At 30.0% G+C, this 23,105-nt stretch overlaps 1 protein-coding gene across 1 annotated transcript in view; it reads left to right on the forward strand.

The window, feature by feature from the left end:
* Positions 1-904: 904 nt before the first annotated feature.
* LOC148598144 (uncharacterized) overlaps positions 905-23,105 on the forward strand; it is a 59,260-nt gene continuing 37,059 nt past the window's right edge. The window contains exons 1-2 of the mRNA XM_088560494.1: positions 905-1,019; positions 16,003-16,447. Coding sequence (XP_088416620.1) covers positions 974-1,019; positions 16,003-16,447 — 491 coding nt within the window. The 5' untranslated portion in view covers positions 905-973. The remainder of the gene's footprint in view (positions 1,020-16,002; positions 16,448-23,105) is intronic.

The raw sequence follows: 23,105 nt of genomic DNA on the forward strand, positions 1-23,105 counted from the left end.
TTTCTTGCATTACATATATACAACTACAAAATATATTGCATGGTATTTAATGCACATTTTTGTAGAGCACAAGTTTAAATTTTATTTAGTGAATGCTTCTTGCAAAAAAAAAAAAAAAAATTATAGAAGCACAATATAAAAATTATGGATTCATATGCTTTTCTCACTAAGTACACCTTTTGCATAATATCTTAATTTAATATTTTTTTTTAAAGAATAGTTACTTTTTAAATATGTGTATTGTTCTTATGTCAAGAGAACCAAGTCTCAGGTTTAGATTAAATATTTTATAAACCTCAACAAAAATTTCCTCTGTAGAAATATATCTTGATTTGATTGCATTTTATAACATTTTATAAAATTGCTAAAATGCAATTGCAATTTTTATTTATTAGATCCATAGCATTCACTCTAGTAATAAAGTTTCTAGCATATGTAAGAACTTTCAACAGAATAATTTCCAAGTAATCTGAGTTTTTGTGAATCTGCTTAATATAAAGTATATTTATGCATTGTTTTAGAATGCAATCTTTGTTTCTCATCAAGAAATCTTAGAAATGAACATGTTGCCAATCACCTTGCAGCTGACCAATGAAAACCCTACTTCATCTCCCTTGTCAATTTCACTATCATTGATTCATTAATTAGAAAAGTTTCACTGCCTCCACCCCCTCAGGCCAAAGGATAATGGACCTGTCCAAAGTATTATGTAACCATCCATGGTCAGTTAATTTTTCATACCAGGGTAGAAAAGCTATATTCTATTGATGATGTTTACTTATATTTATTTAGGACAAGAGAGCAAACACAGAGTTTTATACCACTTAAGTTTTATGAGTTGTGTAAAAAAAGGGAATGCCATTGAAGTTTAATATGACATACTAAAGTTGACCAGTGGTCACTTAGATAAACACACATTGTTTTTGTGTCATTTTGATCTGGTCCAGGGTTGGAAGAGGAAAAAGTTTTGAAAATGGAAGTAGAGACAGCTGCCCAAGCATATACTCTGCAATCCAAAGGTTTGAGAATTTTTCTTACATGATTTTTTAATGCATGAGTTATGTAATACTGAGCATGTTTTGTAGAAAAGACTTGGACAAGAAATTACCTGTGTAGTTAGCCAGTATAGCCCTGTTTGCATGTTAATGTTATTTTTAAACTGTTGATGTTATGTATTACATAAGTTTGTCTGTTAATATCAAATGTGAGTTTAGCATTTAAAAATCATCATTAATTGAAGTGCAAAAATTCTTGGAGTTTTAATTGTTTAAGTATGATTTAGGCTATGTGATTTGAATGTGTATTTTAATATACCTGAACATTTTGATTTTTCACAATTTAAATTTATGATATCTTTTAAGTCATAAATCTAAATTATGAAAAATAATAGAATAAAGGTTATTGAAGTTTAAAAACAAACTATGATAGGAAAAAAAAACCTTATTTTATATTTATTTTTTTGGACAAAATGCTAAAAAGAAAAAAAAACCATCTGTTTCATGAATTTTAGAAAATTAGTTTAAAATAGTTGTTTTTATAAAACCATATTCTCAAAAGGGTGTTATTTGAATAGATTATAATTTCATAGCAGGCTTTTTAACCTTTCCAATTGAAGAGCTTAGACCTTACACAGTTGGTGTAGCACCTTAATATTTAATTTATTTAAAGCGATCAATGGTTCTCATTGTGTAGTTAACTGTCTCTAATGGAGTGTTGTGAACACTTTGACACCCTGAGCCCATCATTGAACCAATTGCCCAAGTGTTAAAAATTGGTTGGAATTTTGGGTTGGGTTTTTGAAACTCTTGCCCTGTATATGAATATGTGAAATAAATTTGGTAATTTTAGCTTTTGTCCACTGTGAACAACTGTGCATATGTTTTAATATTGCTGTGATGTAAGTCTGATTTTAATGAAATATTACATGTAGGTATGAAAAACAGGGAATGCTTTGAAATAAGTTGCTGACATCTGATTGATGAGTAGTGCATCTAAGAGTTAATGGCTCGGTTTTGAAATACATGTACATTTTTATAATTTTTTTTATTTTAAAAGAAATGGTAAAGAAGAGATTTACATGTACATGTAGGTCAAATTTTGATTAAAAATATTATATAACAGTGAATTTAATTCCAAAAATTGCTCATAACAAAGTATAAAAGTTATATTTGGTTTAAAAATACATGTACATGTAAATCTACATGTATAATTTGTACATGTATATGGTTTAGAAAAAGGTGTGTTTTTGCTCTTCTATTGGTTAATGTGAACCTTTCATTAAATAGAATAAATCTGTCAACATCATACATGTATTTTCTTATGAGAAATAAGTAAGTACTTTGCTAAAAAAGAACTTGGTAAATTTTTATCACCCTTTATAATTCAGAGCTTTAAGGTTTTTAAATTAGAATTCTGGTCTTTTAGGAAAAGGACTTAAATGTAAAATTTTGCTAAGTACTGGAGATGAATAATAGAGATGTGAAAAACAGGCCCAAATTCAAAGGGGTGGACCCAGCTTACATGTTCCTAACACTGGGGAAAAATGTGGGTTTTTTTTGCATGAAAATTTGATTTCTCACAAATTCTATCCAACAACATTTTCTTGCATCAACTTAGCCTTTACTTTGATTGACTCTCCCATAAACGTGAAATCCTGGATTCAACTCTTAAAAAGTGAGAAATTCATAATCTGAATTAAGGAATATCAATTAATTGCCCTTGACACAGATTGGATGATTGTTAAATCATAATTTGTATGACCTACATGTAGCAATGATAAAACCCCAATTATAGAATTATTCACAGGAAAAGTCATCTTGAGATATGGGTGCTAACACCATGTTTAACATATTAAAATGTCATTTTGATAATTTAAGAAAAGCCGTTTTACAGAAGGTGAAGTATGTTTTTAGAAATTTATGTTTTTTTTCTTTAAACTATATGAAAGAAAATTAATTTGATTTCTTTTTTTAATGCATTGAGGAATTTAGGATATGATTCATGGTTCTTGTGTTTTTTAAAAACATCCAGAACTGTGTACATGTATTTTAAAATTGCATGTAACAAGAAAATGAAACTCTTCCTCAATGTTAATTCTTAAAACACAGAAAAAATTGATTCATTTATGAAATGCATTTTTTTTTCAAAATGGACTTTTATGTTCAGGTTTAAAATTCTACAGTGTTTAAATAAATTCTTTAATCAAAGATTTTATCATGAAAAAAAAAAAACAAAAAAAGAGAAAGATTTCCCCTTCTTGCCAATTCCACATTAAAAATTGAATAATAGTTCCTACAGTTTAAAAGAAAGTGACTTCATCCTCAGTTGGAAATAATGAAATTAACACCATGGTTCATGTTTGACCTTTATAACAGTTATAGTGAAAACATTATAGAATTGCATAATAGACTATTAAAATCTGTATGTACAATCTTTTACAAGATTAATGATCTTATCATGAGGTTTTCACAAGATATAAAAAATAGATAATTCACTAACAAACCTACTGGTAACTATATATTTGTTTTTCCCAAGGTGGTGAATATATTCTCCAGATAATAAGATAGTGACCTGTTGACATGGTTTATTTACAGGGTTTTATGCATGAGGAGTTATTTTATTATTTTTTTATTGAGGTCCATTTAGTAACGGGTACTTGCAATATTGTAAAATTTTAGCAAATGCTTGTGCTTAATTTATATGTGATTGGTTCATTGTTTTTTTTAATTTAAGAGCCCATTTTGCAAATGCAATTTCATTTGCAATAATTTCTAAGTTTTCAATTATTGCATATACCGGTAGTAGTAATGCAATATTGTTTTATCAGACCATTCGCTTCTGCAATATTTCTTATAGAATTTGTCTGTTCTAAAAAAGAAGTATCCATATTGCAAACTGTAAATATTAAATGTAATAATTCATTTTACAGTTACTGCATTTAGTAATTATTTTGTATTGAATTTCACTAAACATGTTTTTAAGAAATTTTTTTGGAGAGATTTTTAATTTGTTAAGGTACATGTACATTCTCTTAGTGTTTCTACTATAGATGAATTTATGATCTGTTTTTAATTTGGTTATAAAGGATGTGAGTCAAAAACCCCTAAACTCAGGTCCTGAAATGTGATTTTCAGTAGGACATTTTAAAGTTTACAGTATATCAGTAATACTCATGTACATGTATCGGTATGGAAAAATGTCTTGAAATTTTGTAATAATTGGGGCCAATTCAGTGGTTCCTGGCTGTATTCGTTTTTGGAGCACTTTTTCAGTTTGATTTCATCGCCTGAATATAGCTGAGATATTGCTGCTTGGGCATTAAATCCCAACAATCAATCAATCAGTTTGATTTCATTGCAAAGAAGTATATCTCAAATTTACAAATAATACACAAGTATCAGTAATTCAATAAAGTTTTGAAATTCTACAAATCTGTATATTAATCATGACCATATATTGTAGATGGGCCATTTCATAAGGTTCCTGGCTCCAATCCTTTTCTAAGCAATTTTTCAAATTGATTTTCTTGCAAAGATATAGAAAGTTTCCAAATGAAGCAATAGTAGATTTTAACATATACAAAGGAAGGGCCATTGTGGTGGTTTCCAGTTTTTTTTCCGTTTTAATCAGGAACAATTTGGGCTGCTCTTTTTCATCTTTTTCACTCAAGTAGCAAAAAAATTGAAATAGAAAGTTTGTTAAATATTTTGCTGTTTTTAGATTTTACACATAGGCAATGACATGACATTTTAATAGGAGTGCTAGCTGACTTACGTGTAAAAGTAATTTTCAGAGCTCCCTATTTGTTGTTTTAGGTTTTACACATAGGCAATAACATGACATTTTAATAGGAGTGCTGGCTGACTTAAGTGTAATTTTCAAAGCTCCCTATGTGTCTTCTAGAAAAAAATGAAATCAATGCATTATATAAAAACAAAACCCAATAATCATGGAATACATAGGAAAGTTAACTTTATTTTGAGATAATTTTGCTTAAGGAAAATGCCAGTATTCATATGAGGTGGAGGATTGTGATCACACCAAAGTACTTTAACCCACCACATTTTTTTAATTCTCATACCTGTTAACTTTTTGAATGCCTCAAAGAAGGAGATTTCCTTCTTTTCAGGTTTTTCTAAGAGAGATTGAGCTTGATGACCTTTTAAACAGAAAAAGGATAATTTTGCTAGAAATCAAAATACAAATGTAAGAGACAGGTATAAAATCTATGATAACCTGATAAATTTACAAAGGATTTCTAATCAATATTTGAATAATTAACAAAAGGATTAATTATTTGTTGATTCTTTCTCGATGATTTTAATTATAACATAAACATTGTATTTACGTGATTATAAGTCTAATAAGCCATTTAGAACATAATTTGTGCAAATTTTCTGCTATTCCTAAAGGGAGATTTTGTGGGAGAAATTTGTGAGAGAGGGAGATTCTAGTCTCCCATCTGGGAGACTTTCTCAAAGAGGGAGTCTCCCTCCTAAAGAGGAAGGGTTAACAGGTATGTATTCGTTCTCAAGTTATGAATTTCTGACTTTGTATGTCTTGTTTCGTTTGCACTTTCAGTTTACATTATGTTTTTGGAGTTAATAGGTTGGGTTGTTTTCTTAACTCACCGTACCCATTCTTTTTATTTATGGAAATTTTATTCCATTAAAATATTATTTAGGTGGATGTACATGTATAAAGAAGGATTAAAAAGAGACAAACAAGAAGAAAACTTTCTCCTGGACAAGTGAAGTAAAGTTCAGTTATGTCAGATTCTACGTAATGCAGAAAAAAATGAGTGGTTAAAAAATCGTTCAGTTCCATAATATGACTAACTGACCAATGCTCTAGGCAAAGTTTGGACAGAGTCGTGATGTTTTGTAGAAAATCAAAAACTTTTTCCAACTTTCGGTAGATTTTTGAATCGAAAAGTTATAGAAGTTTCTGGAATCGTTTATTTCCTTCAGTTACAATGCTTATTGGATTATCTTTCTGGAAGCACAAAGGTAGGGCAAAACCACACATTGGAGGATCCTGATGGGGGAGGTTCTTGGATTTGGACCTCTTACCCTTTTTTTTGGACAATTTTGTTTATTTTGTGGAAAATTTGTATAAATGATTAGGAAATTATGGCCTGGAACCATTTTTAGATCTTAACCCCCTTTTCAGAATTTTTGAATCTGCCCCTTGTTATATAAAATTTGGTAATATGCAATACCTGTAAATTTGATATACACTGAATTAAGAAATTATTGTGTGCATTTATCATTGAAATTGGATGATTCTACTCAAAAGTTTTTATTTTTAACTTAAATTATTAGGGTTTTGAATGGTGTAGAATAGTTTAAACATGTCACACAGTGATTGGTGTGAGAGAGGACCATGTGCCTTTGATCACATTTCAGCTGAAAATGCCCCATCAAAATAAGAAATTTTGACTAAGACTGTTCAAGCATCTGTGACATAGATATTTTTTGATTGCTTATATAAAGAAAAAGCGCAGGAAAATTTTCCCGCCATTTTTCGTAGTGCATTTCAGCTAAATTTGACTTACAAATATCTTAAAAAGGCAAATTTTACAAACACTTTGATGGTTATTTCTGGTGGTTATCAGATATAATTAATTGGTAAATGTAATAAAATCTCAGCGTTTTTTCTTCTTCATGTGCCACACCTTATATACATTTGCCAGATTCTTAGACAGAGAAGTACTTAATTCCTTTAATCACTGCATTAGTGTAATAAAGAATATAACTACTTGCTTAATTTGTGATCAAAGCTTTTTGAAAATTTCTTAAAGTTTATGACTCATTGTGCATTGTACATGTAATTAAACTTTCAGGATGATTGCAATATCAAAATTCAAAATTTTAATTTCATAAAAGTTTATTAACATTTATGCTTGAAAATTATTTAATATTGCATTTATCTAAAAGGCTCAAATATTCTTCTGATTAATGTTGCAAACATGGAAAATGCTGAAAGTGTTGCCCAATTGTATTGCAGAGATCAAAATATGTTGTGAAAAAACTGATACCAATATTTTAAAATTTAGATTTGTCACATGATATGAAATAAAGTCTTTGATCTATAGTTATAATGGGATAGTCAAAATGTTCATTTTTCTGTGTTCAGCTTTCATTAGTGGGGATTATTTTTTCTCCCTGACAACAGATTTCACAGAGGACCTGTCAAATAGATAAAGTAATGCCAGGACCACAAAGGTTACGTAATATTTTGGTTTTTCTCAACAACATGTACTGGATTAGGTATTTGGACAAACCCAACTTTCAAAGTGGATTAATGTTTTTAGCAAACTATCAAAGTGATTGTGGAATTTGATTTGACTTTTCAATACCAAATGTTTTAGATGGAAAACAAACAAAAATGCTGTGATAAACATTGATTATGACTAATTTGATAGTATACAAAATGAGACTTTGATAAATAAGATTTTAAAAATTTATATTGAAAAACAAGGATCGTCAACAACAAGATTACAGGATACCTATGTATTCAAAAGATAAAAAGATCGGTTAAACAATTCTGACATTTAAAATGATGGTCAAGTTATGGGTCATCTTGACATTTTAGACAAAAACTTGTATACTACAGTGAAACTTTTCCAAACCAACCCTGAACGGTCTGAAAATCTGTTTTAACCAGACACTTTTTAAAGTCCCTCTTAAACAGTTTCAATGTTTTGTCAACCTGATTAAATCTGATTTATTCTGGAATATATTTCCACCATGGACAGTGCACTTCTAACATGCAAAGTGGGCTAATCTTCCTGTTCCACCATGAAAAGTGATTCTATGGAGAAATGATGAGCAGAGGGTTGATTCTTCATGCATTGTATTTTAAGCTGTTTGTGACTGAATTAGAAAAGTTTTCTTTCAAACATAAGCAACATTTGTACATTTAGCTTTTCTGTACTTCCAAAACAAAAAAGTTGATATGCATAGGGATCTTCACCATAGGCACTCCCTGATGTCTCCTACCATGAAAAAGTGGACTTCCCCCACTATAAAAAGTTAATGAGTAAAAGGCTTTATCCTCATGCACATTGTACTGTCTCTGAGCTCCTCAACCTCAACACAGGAACTCCTCCACTTCCTGTTGATGAGAAGGAGGTGTGACATTATTACACTCTTTCACATTTGTTGTCTGCTGTAGCAGTTTGTTCAGAATGATATTTCATTTGAACTAAACAAACAGAGTCTTGGGATTGTTTTGAAAAATTCAGATGGATGGAAAACATCTGAAAACTGTCAATATTTAATATGTATTGAAGTGGAATGGCCATGTAAATTATATAATTTAATGTTTTGTCAATTTAGAAATTACTGCATGTAATAGTCATTGCTGATGTTTTCATTTCAGTAGAAAATGTTTTTGTAAATAGAATTTTAAAAATGATCATGTGAAGCCTGGCAAGAACATTTTTAGGAGTAGACTTTGTGAAAATTAAGAATTGGTGACAAAAATTGTGATTTTTAGGGGCAACGCAGGGTCTGCCTCCTATGACCATATATTGTATATGTCAACAGTGAAAAGATTAAAATCCTTTCTCATTAAATCATGAAATTGATTAAAGATCCTTTTGATAGAAAAAGCCATAAATACGAAAAGTAGATGTATAATGGTACATGGAGATCGGTAGTTTGACTTTTGCCGAAGGATATCTTCAGTTTGTTAATGAAAAAGCCTTAAAGTGTAAGAAATCCTCCCTACCCCTACCCCCTCTCCCCCCAAAAAAGATTTTTACTGGAAAGTTGTGTTAATCATTCACATAGAATTGAAATAAGTATTGAAATAAGCATTGAAGATGGAAGATAACGAATAATAAGGCCTATAATGGTTTTAAAAAACACCCTGTCAGAAAAAAAAACAGATATTCTATGATAAAAAATGTTTTTTTTAGTTGTGTATTTCAATTATGTAAAAATAGAAAAAGATTTTGACAACTGCCTTAAGATGTTTATGATCTGATAATGAAAAAATAGAGACTTGTAGTGTATTGTACAAGAACACCCAAAAAGGACGGCTATTTTATCTCCGCCATCTGACATATTAGATGTCCCGGTACTTTGCGAAGTGTCAAATTTAAAAAGGTAATTGTAGAATGTCACACTTACTCTGATGACATTTTTACCAGGGGCATTTTACATATCATATCTTTCACGCTGAAATTCCAATTAATGCTAATGTTTGTCCATGGCCATCATTTTTGCCATAAATGACCAGCCATAAAATATTAATAATTTATGTCACAGGTTGGCTGTCCCACTTTGTTATGTAAAACTCCAGAGAGAATTTTTGATTTTAGAATCTGTCATTTTTATAATCTGCGCTAATGAGAATTTGATGGACTTTTTGAAGTGCCTTTGTTGTTTTTGTGTTCCATCATGAATATTTCACACCTTCTGAAAAGGTCTGAAATGTTTTACAGTGCTTTCAGTTTTGATGATTTAAGAAGTTTTTAATGTTTTCCGGTTCTTATGGGCTTCCGAGATCTTCTTCTACTTCTCATGAAAAATAGAAATACATGTATTGGGATGATTTGTATTACTGGTACATGTTTATCTCTTGAAATGTGCACAAAAAAATTTAGACAAGAATTTTAACTATAATTAGCTAAAAAAAGAAAATTGAAAAAAAAATTCAAATTTGATTTTTGCTATTGTTAAATATTTTAATTTTGTTTATAAGGTTGGTTTGAAAATGTAAAAAATGATTTAGAAGAAGAAGAATGAAATTTATTTTTAATGAAAAAAGAATTGAAAAGCATGTATTTTTTTTCAACCAGTACGAAAATTTAACTATACAAAAAATGATGCTAATTTAAGAACCAAAAAAAAAAAAAGAAGAAAATACATTATAGAAATAAATTAGACAGCAAGGTACAAATATAAAAAGAAGAAAAACATAATTAAAACAAAATATTTGTATGGCAAGCCAAAGTGGACAAAAATCAATATTTTGTAATATTAGAAAATGCTGTTTTTTGTCGACTTTGGCTTGCCATAGATTTGCTTTCGGAAGTAGTAAAAACTATCTTTGGTTTTCTTTTGATGTTGCAACAAGTATTATGTTATTCATTAAAAAATAAACATAACATTTAACAAAGGCAAAACATGAAGCATGAAATATCATGCAAAACATTTGCTGCAGAAAAATTGAAAATAGATTTAATTTTTCTATGGCTGTTGAAACTCTTCAGAGAAAGTTCACACTCCTTGACAGCAATGACATCAGAATGCAACATATGTCCATAGGCTGCTCTTGACATCCCTTATCCTTTCTGACACCAGAATTAAAAGAAATACAAAATTAACCTCTTGAAAAGTTTTTAATTAAATTACCATCTGACAAAGTTGCATCATAACTAGCCCTCAGTTCCCACCATGTGAGGGTAATTGATGAGTGAAATGGACATCCATTGTCAAGCAACAGGGGGTGATCAATAGCCAATCAAATTTCTTGATAGAGATTCTAATGATTTTAAACTTGTAATCATGAAATTATATGCTACTTTTAAAAAAAATTTTCACCATCTATGTAAGGGTAATTGTTATTTTAAACAATATCCTTAAACTGCTAGACACATGAGGAAGAAGTATTTATTTTTTATAAGTTTAAAAAGCTAGCTCTACTTGTATAAACTATGAGTATGTTTCTTTGTTAATTTCTATGGAGCTGAGGTAACATGCATTTAAGAAATAATTAAAGTTTTTGTGGACCTTGCAGTTTGCATTAAGGGACACTAAGCCTATTAAAGTAGCTCTCCAGCTAAGAATCATGCAAATGTGATTCATGGTTGGAAAGCATGTACATTTTTATTTTTGATATTTTATTTAAAATGCGATAGTAAACGGAAATTAACATGTGCCTTTTCATATAACCCTTGTTCTCAGGAGATAACAAATGTAAAGAATGTACTGTAGAATTCAAATTTAAGGGAGATAACTCTGTAAATGTCACTAAAATACAATAGAAGCTGTTGGATTTACAATGTGGATTATCCCCTAAGAGCAGACAGATTGCAGTGATTCATCATACAAACCTATAGCTTAATAACGAAAATAAAAATGTGTAGCCTTTTTTGTTATATGTCACATATTACAGAATTTGCATAATTCTTAAAAAGACTACTACTTAATTATTAATCTGAGGAATAATAATAATAAAAAACGTATTTACTTTTCAATATTGTTTTGTGTAGTATTGATAATTTTATAGATGCATTGTAATGTTAGAAATAGCGTAATTCATTGAATAATTTAAAAGTACATGTTACTTGAAATCAATGGTTTAAGAATCAACAGATAACATCTGATCAGCGATGTTTTGGTCAATTCCTGTAATTGAAAAGACCAAGAATGAAATTGACAGAAATATAAAAAGAAAAAAAAAATTCAATTGTATCTAAATTTTTAATTAAAGTCTGTATCCTAACAATGAGGACAGTATTGCATCACAGCCGGACCCAAATGACAACTGCTTTTATGGCAAATGACATCCTTTGTAATGACCACAAATGGCCTCTGTTTTATTATTCCCATTAAAACATCCCTTCATTTTCAGTTGGTTTGAACAATAAAATGACAAGAGTATTGATTTTATTAATGCCATTTGCAATGGACAATGGAAACTGACCAAACATGGAGATAAAAAGAGTGATCATCCATAATTAATAATTTGTATTTTAATGGCTAGTTACATCAGCGATTTGTTTGTCGCCAACGGCTAATTGTTACCTGTAGTTAACAAGTGCATTAAAAAGTGACGAATACTTTGAAACAGTTTTCTAGCCTTTGTTTGAATATATTCCATTAAGTACATCTTTTGAAATGTTACTCGTGCCTTTTTTGGTTAAGTGGCCTTTTTTATTTGAAGTGTGACACAAGTGGATACATGTAACAAAAAAAATCTTTTGATATATTTTTATGTTCTCTTTTTTTGGTAATTAATCCTTTAAGTACCACTTTTATAAGGCATTTGTTCAAACTATTTAAAAAATCCCATGTTTTTGTATGTTACATTTTCAGAATGGTATACAGCCTTCCATTTCTGCCCTATTTTCAGTCTTGTGAAAAAAAAGTATGCAATTTTCTATTTTTTTTAGTAATGGATAAGGCTACTTTTTCAAAATTATAGTTTAAGGATCACTTTCATAAGAGCAGGTTTCTTTTTTAATTTCTGTTTTTTAGTTTTTAGTTTTTTAAATCACTAAGAAACAAGAAATTTACTAAAGAAATAATTGTAAAAAGTTAGTTTCCAAATTTTTGCTTCACACCTGTGTCCTATATGTAAATAAAACTGATGTTTTCACCATAAGCAAAGTGACACTGACACAGAAAATAATAAATGAACATAAATGAAAAATCTATAAAAGATCCACTATCATCAGGGGCTATAACTCAACTCATCAAGGACCATAACTCATAACAGTTAATAGATAAAAACCACACTCTTCCCTCATTAGAAATGCTTGTTTGTTGATGTGTTAATGTTTTTCTATACACTCGTAATTGTTTTTATGAATGTCCCCTGTCAAAAATATGTCCAAGGTGAGCAAAAAATGGCCTTTTAATTTTTCTACACACTTATAACTGTTAATATGAATGCCCCTTGTCAAAAATGTCCAGATTGGACAAAAAAATGACCACTGGTAGAAATTTTTTCCCTTAGGGTCTACTTTTTCTGGACACACCACCTGGCTAATGGGTCTACTGATTGCATAATAACATAAAATAGCTTGTTCTTTAAAAATGTTCACTCAACCGTGAAAAAGTAAATTAAATGTTTATAAGTACAAATTAGGACAATAAAAGGTGAAGAAAAAGGATTTAAAAGGATTTTTTTATGACATTTATGGGTTGTCCAATTACACTATTGTTAAATGGGAAGTGTAATGATGAAAAAGAAAGGGAGATAATTATTGCTTAACAAGTTCAGTTATATATAGATAGGTGAAAAAGAAAGAAGGCATACTTGTATAATCATTTGTGTAAGGGTTACTTTAAAAGTAGTGAGGATTGGAGGGATGTTCTGGTTTGGACCCCCCTATTTGTTGGCAAATTTTGGACTAAAAAGCGAATAATTGCCTGGAATCTCTTTGCAACCCACTTTTTTAAAATCTCTGGATCTGCTCTTGAGAAAATATACTTTTATAGGAAGGTTGCAAACAGGGGAGAGTTCAATTCATGAGTTTTTTTTATTATTTATGAAATGCATTAACTTAGCTTTATATATTTTTTTTTGAAATGATATGATATGTTTATATAAAGGAGGGTGGACTTGAAAATGAAGTATAGGTTATAGAAATTACTAATTTCATATGTTAAAAAGAGTACCTTTTAGGAAAGTTCTCAAACTTCATTAGAGATCTTATATTCACTAATTTGCATATTAGAAGTGTGTCAGATTGGTTGGCAAACAACTAAGTAAACAATTGACAATTTAATTTTAGAATCCCAATTTTCAAAACTTTGTTATTTTATATCCAAGTTTGGTTTTGTAAAATGTTTGATTTAGATAGAATAGTTCATATTTTGTATGGGAATTTATAACTCTTTCTTACGAAAAATAAATTTGAAATTATATTTATATGTAAACCTCTTTTTTCACATACAATTATTTTTTTTAATTTTATGCTCATATAGTCTAACCGCTGATTATTTATGTGCAAATTCTATGGTTAAAAGGGTTTTATTGGCAGTGTAGGGAACCAAAAGATTTTTTCAATTATCTTAAAAAACGAAAAAATTATGATGATTTAAATTTGATGACCCATGCCACTTGAAGGAATTTTTGCCAACCAAAACCAAATCACAGATTAAGTGATGACATCACAAAGAACTCTCATATTGGTTTCTTTAAATTTTTTGATGTTGATTTTAAAGTCAAACTTTGAACTTCTTGATTTAAAATTGTTTGTATTAATTAAAAACAAATAAAAACTTGAGCTTCAAAGTGAGTAAAAGGTTTTTGTCATGATTTGAAAAAAGTTTTTTATTTGGAGAAAACTGCACAGATTTTCTTAGTTTTATTTTAGCTTAAGGAAAAAAAAGATACGAATTTCTTTTTGCATGGCTAATTTTTTTTTTCTTTTATACAGCTGACAAGAAAAGAGTTGACTTTTTTTTAAAATTTTGTTTCCAAAATAACCTTTGGAACAATTACACTTTTTAAAAATAGATAAAAAAGGTCTGAACTTGTTCAAGAATAATGCATGCTCCTTAGTTCTTTTAAAATGTACTGTTTAACCTCTGAAGTCACAAAAAACAGTTCTATTGAGTGATGGCAATTTTTTTATTACCAATTTATTTCACTTCTAAGTACATCTGACCAGAAATCCATAGCCTTGGCACCAACAGGAAACTATTATCAGTGATTGCAATACTGTGTTTGATGGCTAACACAAGGTTAAGATAAACATCATAAAAATTACTTAAAGAAGATCCTCAGTTGCTGGTCAAGCTAACCCTGTTAATCATCAGTTTTTTTGGAGGGGCAGCTGGCATGTTAGGGTCCCAATGGGGAAACTCATTTTTAAAAAGTTTCAAATTATTTTTTAGCACTATAAAAATTGATATTGTGTTCATGTATTTACATATCGAATGAATTAAGTGGCTTCAGTTTTATAATATTCAAAAATAATAAATGTTCACATTAGAAAAAAATATTGACATATTGATACCCCAGTTGGTACCTCTTTGCATGTAATCATTGCTTTGATAATGAAAAGGAGTTGTACAAAAATCAATATTTCTATCAATAAAGAGATGGTCAGCCTGACCCTTACATCAACATTCTTTTTAGTTGGGTCATAGATTGTTTTCTATCACTGCTGTAGAGGAAAACACCCATAATGGTGTTTTCTCAAATAAATTAGATTAATAAAAACACGAAAGCAGTATACTCCCTTGAATTAATAAACCCTTTCTTCAACGTGTGATGGAGAATATATTAAGTATACTATTTATTTGATCTCGTAAAAGTTCAATAAGTGCTTCGTTGATATGCAAATATTTACAAAGCGATAGCATGATTGTTACGATACTACGAATGTTACAAAGTGATACAAACACGTCTTAAACTTGTTTTTGAATATGTTTTTGACGTAGAATTGAAGTTTTATTTTTGTCAGCACTCCTAATTTCCCCTTTTCAATAGGAATGCAGTTTTACATGTGGCAGTCACAGATAAAATTGATTTTTGTGAGAGAGTTTAAGGGAATAAAAGTGCCTATGAACTTTTGTTGATATACAAAAACAAAGCAATAAATCTTTCCAAACTTATGTTGAATGGAAAATTGTTTTTGAGCATTGATTTGTTCTTATATTTTTACTAGTGTTCTCACCTCTGGGGGGTGGGGGTTTATTAATTTTGAAATAGTCATGTGTGAAAAAAAAAATGTTATTATTGAAAATAAGGCATAGGTGACAAAAACATTAAAAATAGTTATAAAACCTGGCACATTGGTTCACTTTTATTGAATCTGTGAAAAACAAATCATATTTATTGAAAAATTTATTTGTTAATAATTTTATGAATTGTACAATTTATTGTTAGCCTCAAAATTTATATAATGTAATTCAAAATTGAGTTGTCTCCCATTTTCTGATACTTACTAAGTATTAAATGAGGTTTGAAAAACTACGAATAAATATGAGTTTGATGTTAAAAAAAAGAGAAAAATTAGGGGTTCACCCAAAATGCTGTCTATTTCTGATATCCAATGGATATGCAAAGGAGAAGGCTAACATTACCTCTTGTGTTTTTTCAAGTAGAAGAAAGGGAAAAAAAAGGGAGGGGGGTAGGGTTGGTTGAGGAAAAAAATAACTTGAACAATGGATAGCAGATAATTTGCAATTAATATTTACAAGATGGATCTTTAATTTTTAGAAGTAATACCCTTATACACATATGCTTTTTAATGAAATAATCCATAAAACTGGATTCTAATTTTAAAAACTGAAAATTTAATTTCAGTTCAAGAAGACACAGGTTTCTTGAAAGACAGTCATCCGTTTGGTCCAAGTCCTTACATCAAGCCAAAAGAAGACGTTTCGCAGAGTTTGTACCCAGAATCGTTTGGCAAGAAATCGGCTGATCAAGTTTCAGAGAAGTCTGTTCAAGAAAGACCACCATTTTCACAGTTGTTCGACAGAGAAGAGCAGGAAAAGTTAAAATGGGAGGCATTCAGAAGACAAAGTTTTGCAGACAAGGGGAGAAGTTATGGAGAAGATGGGAGAAGTTTTGGTGAAGATAGGAGAAGGTTTGGAGATGATGGAAGAAGTAATGGAGACAAAGAGAAAGAACTGGAACACAGGGACTATAGAGATGAAGAGACCAATAATGGGGTTAACAGACAGACCGACATAGAAGACAAAGATGGATATGAACCTGAGCCCAGGAGAGAGAATGGGGAAAAAATGTAAGTAATGGATTGTTTTTTATAAGATATATGTAGTTAATGAAATTACAAAGGTATAGGGTATGGAGTTCTGGGATTGGATATAGGATTAAGGTTTAGGGCAGTGATTTAAGGGAATAAGGCATAGAGAATGAAATTTCGGCAACAGGGTATGGAGTTTGGGGATTGGGAATGGGATTAGATTTGATGAGATAGGATTAAGGGAAAAGGGTAAGAGTCAAGGTAATAGGGTTTTTGGAAAGGAGTTTAGAGAAAGAGATTGATTCAGGAATATATGAGAGAGGATTTTGATGGGTACATTTGTACTGGGGAATCTGTTGAAAAGTGTGTATTTTATTTGTTATTAATTGTTGTAAATGAAAGTAGTGAACTTTTGCTGGCCAGCTGAGCCGCATGCCTTGTAATGGATTCTATAACTGTTTAGCTGTTTCAATGACCTTGGTTGCCCTTGAGATGAGAAAAATGTTAAAAACAGAAAATGAAGAATAAAATTTTATAAAATGGCACCTAACTGTCTGGTCATAATTCTAGGCGAGGCTTTCAAAATCGGAAAAAGTAATTTCAAATCAGGAAACCATATTTAAAAAACAATGATATAAATATATCGTGCGACTTTGTATAAGTGGTTTTAAAAAATTTTCATCTTAATGTGTTGAGTCGTCTTTTTCTGTCAAGAGGGTCTCATTTCAAGTGTTTTTGTCCTAGTTATCTCCTTATTTTTGATGTATAAAGTGCTTTCAATTGTATTAATATGGTTTAAAATAATACTTCCAGTTCATCTAAAGTGCATGACATGTTTTTCGATTTTTTGTAGGGAGGAAATTTTTACAAGCTTAGGAAATGACAACCCTTAAAATTAGCTTAAGTTTTTAGAAAGAGGATGATCCAAATTGATCCGAAATTTTATCTTATTGTTGAATTTCCCTCTTAAACCTGGTTATTTCATTTGTTGCTAATGTGGATTTGATCTATCCTTGAATGTTGTCTGTTTTTTTTTTTTTGGCATGAATTCCATGTGAAATTTTCCTTCCATCTGATAAATATGCATTTACATAACATCTTGTGAAAATATCGACTCTATTATAATAACAAAAGAATTATTCAAAGTATAGTCTTATTGGTTCTTGTCTCTTTACCAGAAATATGAGCAGAAAATGAACCCATAAATGTAAAAAAAAAATCTGAAAATTTAAGGAAATCTTGTGTTTTTTTATGGAGATTTTTTTTCAGAAATTCTTTTTGTTTCTTCATTGTATTGGATTCCAGTCTAAATTCACAATTAACACTTCCAACACATGCAGATTAAATTTCACTTGTATTTTAGGCCAATAAGAGCCTTTGATGCCCTTTTGCTTTTTTAAAAAAAATGTTTTTTTTTATGAATAGATGAACCTAGAATCAACAGTAGAACTTGATTTAATTAACATACTTGTAAGTGCAGTGAAACTTTTGAATGTACATAAACCAAAAACCTGTCTAAACCAGACATTTTTTGAAGTCCCTTCATACAATTTCAAGGAGGTAGACCTAAGGTAAGGGGCATAACTCTTGAAATAAGTGATATGTATGTATCATGTTCAATTTCACCAAAACCTGTCAAATTTTCATTTGAAACAGAATGAAATCAATCGAAGTTACTTGTTGCTTATATGAGGTTGATGTAAAAGGTCTCAGTCTTGTATTCTTTGCCTCATAGGCTTCTATAGTGTACCTTAAATTTTCATGATTTAAAAAAAAAAATAAATAGACAAGGAGTTTCAATCTAACTTTTGACCATAATTTTCCATTAAGGAAATGTCAAAAATAATTTTTATGTTCATTTTAGAAAAAAAAGGCACAAACTTTTGTACATGAGGACAGGTCAAACAAAAAAATTAGACTTTTTCTACTTTCACTTTTATCTTGAGTTTATAAAATAGACTTCTTTTCTGAAGCATTATTTTTCATGAAAATACTGTTTTTCCCCAAAAACAAGTTTATTGTGTCATAGCATGATATTTACCCTGTATTTTTTATGAAAAATAATTATCATTTGTCAAGAAACAAAAACAGGAAAAGGCAAAAAGAAAGCGCACTATATTTTTTAGCCTCCATGTTTTGATGTACACCTGCTCAGGAATATGAAATACAAGACTGATACTTAAAATGCTGAATACAAACATTTCAGTGATTTGTAAGAGTTGTGTCCCTTCCCTTAGGTCTGCCTCCTTCATTATATTTTGAAACAGAATAAATTCTACAGTACTAGTCCAGAAGGGGTTCAGTTTAGACAGGTTTTATTGGATTGACGTATTATATTGTTTGGTTACTGTGAAAGAACTATTGTTCGTGGAGTACAAATTTTCGTGATTTTGTGGTTAGGCCAAATCACGAAATTTGGTTCCCAACGAAAAGGAGAATCCCATTGATGTGTATACTGAAAACCTCATAACTAAAAATTCAAGAATCTATGAACTTGTGTTTCTTTCCTAATCCATGAAAATTGGTATTCATGAATTAAAGTACTTTCACAGTATATTTTTAGTGTTAAAAATAAGGCTTATCTTGTGAAAACAAAGTTTAGAAAAAACTTTCTTTGCTCTGTTTGTTTTTAGAAAATCTATTTTACTTAGATTTCCGCAGAAAATAAGGTTAGGATTATAATTATAGGTCTTTTAAGTAGATGTATACAAGTCCTTTCATTAGAAGTGGATGTTGTAATCTTTGTTACATAATTTTGTAGTTTTGTAATAGGGAGAATGTTACTTTATTGAAAACTCATGTTTTATTTTCTATTCAAACAACCATTTAAATCTTTATAGAGGTTATCAAATTACTGTTTTTCTGGTGGAGAAGGACTGTCATTAAATTCATAAAGGTCATTCAAGCAATAAAAATGAAATAATGAAAAGATACAATATAATGGGAGTTTTTTGGACATATGTTGAATAAAAGGTGACCAAATGTCATCCAGGTCGAGACACTCTTTTATACATGCTTCACGGCCATGTCATAGGGCAGGTGTTACACAAAGAAATCATTTTTAAAAATAAAAATCAGATGAATCGAACAATGGCCAAAGGGTCAGCTTTAATTATACCTTTTGTTGGTAAAGATGACCATCATTTCTACTGACCATTTTTATGCTTGACCAGTGCATTCATTAAAACCCATTTATTAAATTTTCATTTTGCTAGCTGACGTCCAATTGCAGTTGGGCATTTTGGTGAAAAAAATGCAAAACATTTTAAATAGATTTGACACTCCATCGATTTTGACCATTGGCCGAAATATTAGGACGTCCCACTTAACTTAAGTGGGCATAAAATGTATCTGTTGATACAGCCACGCTTATTATGACCTCTGACCCCCTGCATCATGTGGCTTTGGACAACTGACCAGTAATATTTTTACATGATTAAAAATAAGCTGATACTAAGTGGACTCTTGTTTAAGATGCTATGATTCACAAAGTGTGTTTTTAGTCACATGCTTGGCTAATGGTCATTTCAAGTTTTTCATCAGTATCCAATCTGAGTATTAATGGTCAAGTTGTGTTTTTAATGACGAGGGATTGATAAGCATGCCTGATATTTATCCAGAGATTGAACAGTCCCTCATTGCCAGGTACGTTTAATCATTTAATCATCAACAAATCATTGATTAATCATAATTGGATTAGTTTTGGAGATTATATAATTAGTTTTGGTTTGGAGATTATATAATATGTTAATGATTATCTAAAATGTTGGATATAGTTCATGTTATACCTTTTTGGATTTATCTTAAATATGCTTTAAAGAGCAGAAAACTACCTTCTCTTATTGTGTAAAAGAATTTTAAGATAACAGCCAACAAACAAAACTAGATTTTTTGCGAAATCATAAGAAAATGTGTAAAAGAAGGGGTGGTGAGTTTGTGCAAAAAAAAAAAATCCGGAAAAGTTTGAAAAAGTTTAGTTATTTGGGTTAACCAATTTCACATTTACTTGAAAAGAAATATCTTAAAGCAATTTTTTTCCACTAAAAGATAGTATGAAATAATTTAGAGGTATGAGTTTAATGCATCTGCAGTCTGCAAAGATGCATCTAAAGAAATAAACATTGTAAGTTTTTTATTTTTTATTATTCAAAAACATCGTGTACTTTTAAAAATGAATTAAAATACTTGTACTACATACATTTATCTTTTCTGATAGTATGTCGTGAATTTTTTTTTGCCTATAAGCGATACATCCTCAAATTAACAAAATATATACATGGGCCTTCAAGCTGCCATTTATTGCCTACATTTCCCATAAATTCCCTTTATATTTGATATTTGACAATCCCCTATAATCTCTATATATTTACCCTAAAATTGTATTTCCCTATAATACCCATATAAATTTCAATCAGTTGGTTTGAAAACTGATTTTTCTTTTTCCTTCTCACTGGACCTTTGTAGAATTATAATTATGTAGTTTCTGTTTTTCATCATGTCCCCCCCCAAAAAAAAAAAAAAAAAAAAAAGAAAAAAGAAGATGTTTTTCTCTTTTTATAACTTCCTTTACACACTTTTCTAGTCTTGATGCTTGACTCTGCACAGTCTAACAGCAGGATGCATTGTCATGTTTAGAAGATTTAGGTTGCCCTTTGTAAAGCCATATTTTTACTCAAAAGCCACTGGAATGCCCTGTATATAGGAAAAAATAACAAATGTGGACAATCTAGAAAGTTCTCCTTTTTTGGAGCATGACTATCCTCTTCTTTCATTAGTCATATATGTTTTAAATTTTCCAAAACTTTAATACTTAACCAAGGTCATCTTAGTCAGTTAATAATGACATATAATTCTTGAAAACCTTGTTTGGTTTAGATACTATTTATGGAGAAAACCCATGTTTGGTAAAATCTTGTAATTATATTATTTAATTAACTGGTGTTTACAGAATGTTAGATATCTCTTAGGTGCATATGAAGTTAAGTAGTTGGCCCAGCTAGGGCTATTACTTGCCCTTAACTGGGTTTGAATTAAATTTTTCGATAGTGTAAGATATTTGTATTCAAGCTTGTGGATTCTTGTGTTACTGAAGAAATCCAACAGCCTTTAAGGAGGCAGACATAGGGTAAGGGACATAACTTGTGAACTCAGTGATATGTTTGTATATTCTATTTCAATTTCACCAAAGAAATTCAATTGCAGATGCATTGTAATTCAATTTCAATTTCACTACAGATATTCAATTTTACCAAAGCCTCTCAAGCTTTTGTTTGAAGCAGCATAAAATGAATCCAAATTAATTAGATGCTTACATAGGATTGATGTAAAATGCTGAATACAAATGTTTGAATGATTTTTAAGAGTTGTGTCCCTTACCCTAGGTCTACCTCTTTAATTTATGATTTGCAGTCTATTCTCTGTGCATATAAACTTAAGCAAAATTCCTTAATCCAAAAAGTTAGTGTTGCTAATGAAAATTAGCAATACCGATTTCTTGCTAAGTTTTTGCTAAAGTTATGCTGTAGAATACTAATATGGTTTAACAGTGTGTCCAGTTAGATAGTAACATGTCTCTTCATTATAGAACAATGTGATAAAATTTTCCATAGTAACATAGCATAAGTAAATAATTCATTTAATTCTTTAAAATAAACAAACATTTTTGCCACTTATAAATTAAAGTGAGGATGTTTTTGAAATTTTTGTATATTATAGAAGACTTCTGAAAATACAAATAAGACTTTGAATATGTCAAGTTTAGTGTTATACTTCTTGTATAACTGTATCTGAAGTATTTATTGTTTACAGTTTTTTTTATTTCTTTTTTTTTTAATATTAGATTTCTCTTTCCTGTCCAAGGATAAATTATGTCTTTTATTTCTTAATTCAAATGTTTCCTCACAGGTACCCCTTTGATGAAGCAGACTTTTCCCCACTTGAGCCTCATCCATTGCACATCTGAAGATGAGCTTTTTACTAATCAATGTAACATCTTATTTTAGACGATTATATTTCTTTGTCCTGTGGTCATCGGCTTGACCAGTGTCCAGCCGCCCTTTGACCCACGACAAGATAATGCATGACAGTAAAAAATGACCGCATGACCTGGGGGACAAAGGCAAAAACCATTGCTTCACACGTCAAAGTGTTTGGGTCTGTCGTTCACAGACAATGGGTCTTTGTTGTTGACTTGCTCATATTTCTCCGATTTAGAAGGTCCGTGGAACTTAAATGTTTTACTATGCACTCGCATTTTTGTGAAGAAAATCTTTAAATGTTTTCAGTTAAATTTTTATTTGTCACTTCCTGTAGTAACAATAAGATGGAATTTTCAATGTCTTTTTTTATTCACCTATTTTTCTGTAAAGAAAACAATTTACACTCAGGAAGTTTTGGATGCATTTTTTTCTTAAAAAGTTCTGGACTTGAGTCTGCCTATGAACTCAATAATTTTATACTAGAATAAAACAAAGAAAATTACTGTGTTTTTTGGAAAAGACTACAGCAAAAAGAAAATTGAAAACCCCTGTCTGAGTTCATTCTCATTACAGGTTTCTTTCTACATGTATTTGTACTTTGGGAAAAAAATCTTTCATTAAATCAGGCAAAATAAGTTACAGTTACTCTTAGAAAAAAAAAAAAACAAAACTGAATTAATTCTAAGCTATAATTACCCGTACCTTTTAAGTCTCTATGT

This window comes from Perna viridis, chromosome 14 (assembly GCF_037379345.1).
Source record: "Perna viridis isolate PV_CMFRI_1.1 ecotype Kerala chromosome 14, ASM3737934v1, whole genome shotgun sequence".
Lineage (NCBI taxonomy): Eukaryota > Metazoa > Mollusca > Bivalvia > Mytilida > Mytilidae > Perna > Perna viridis.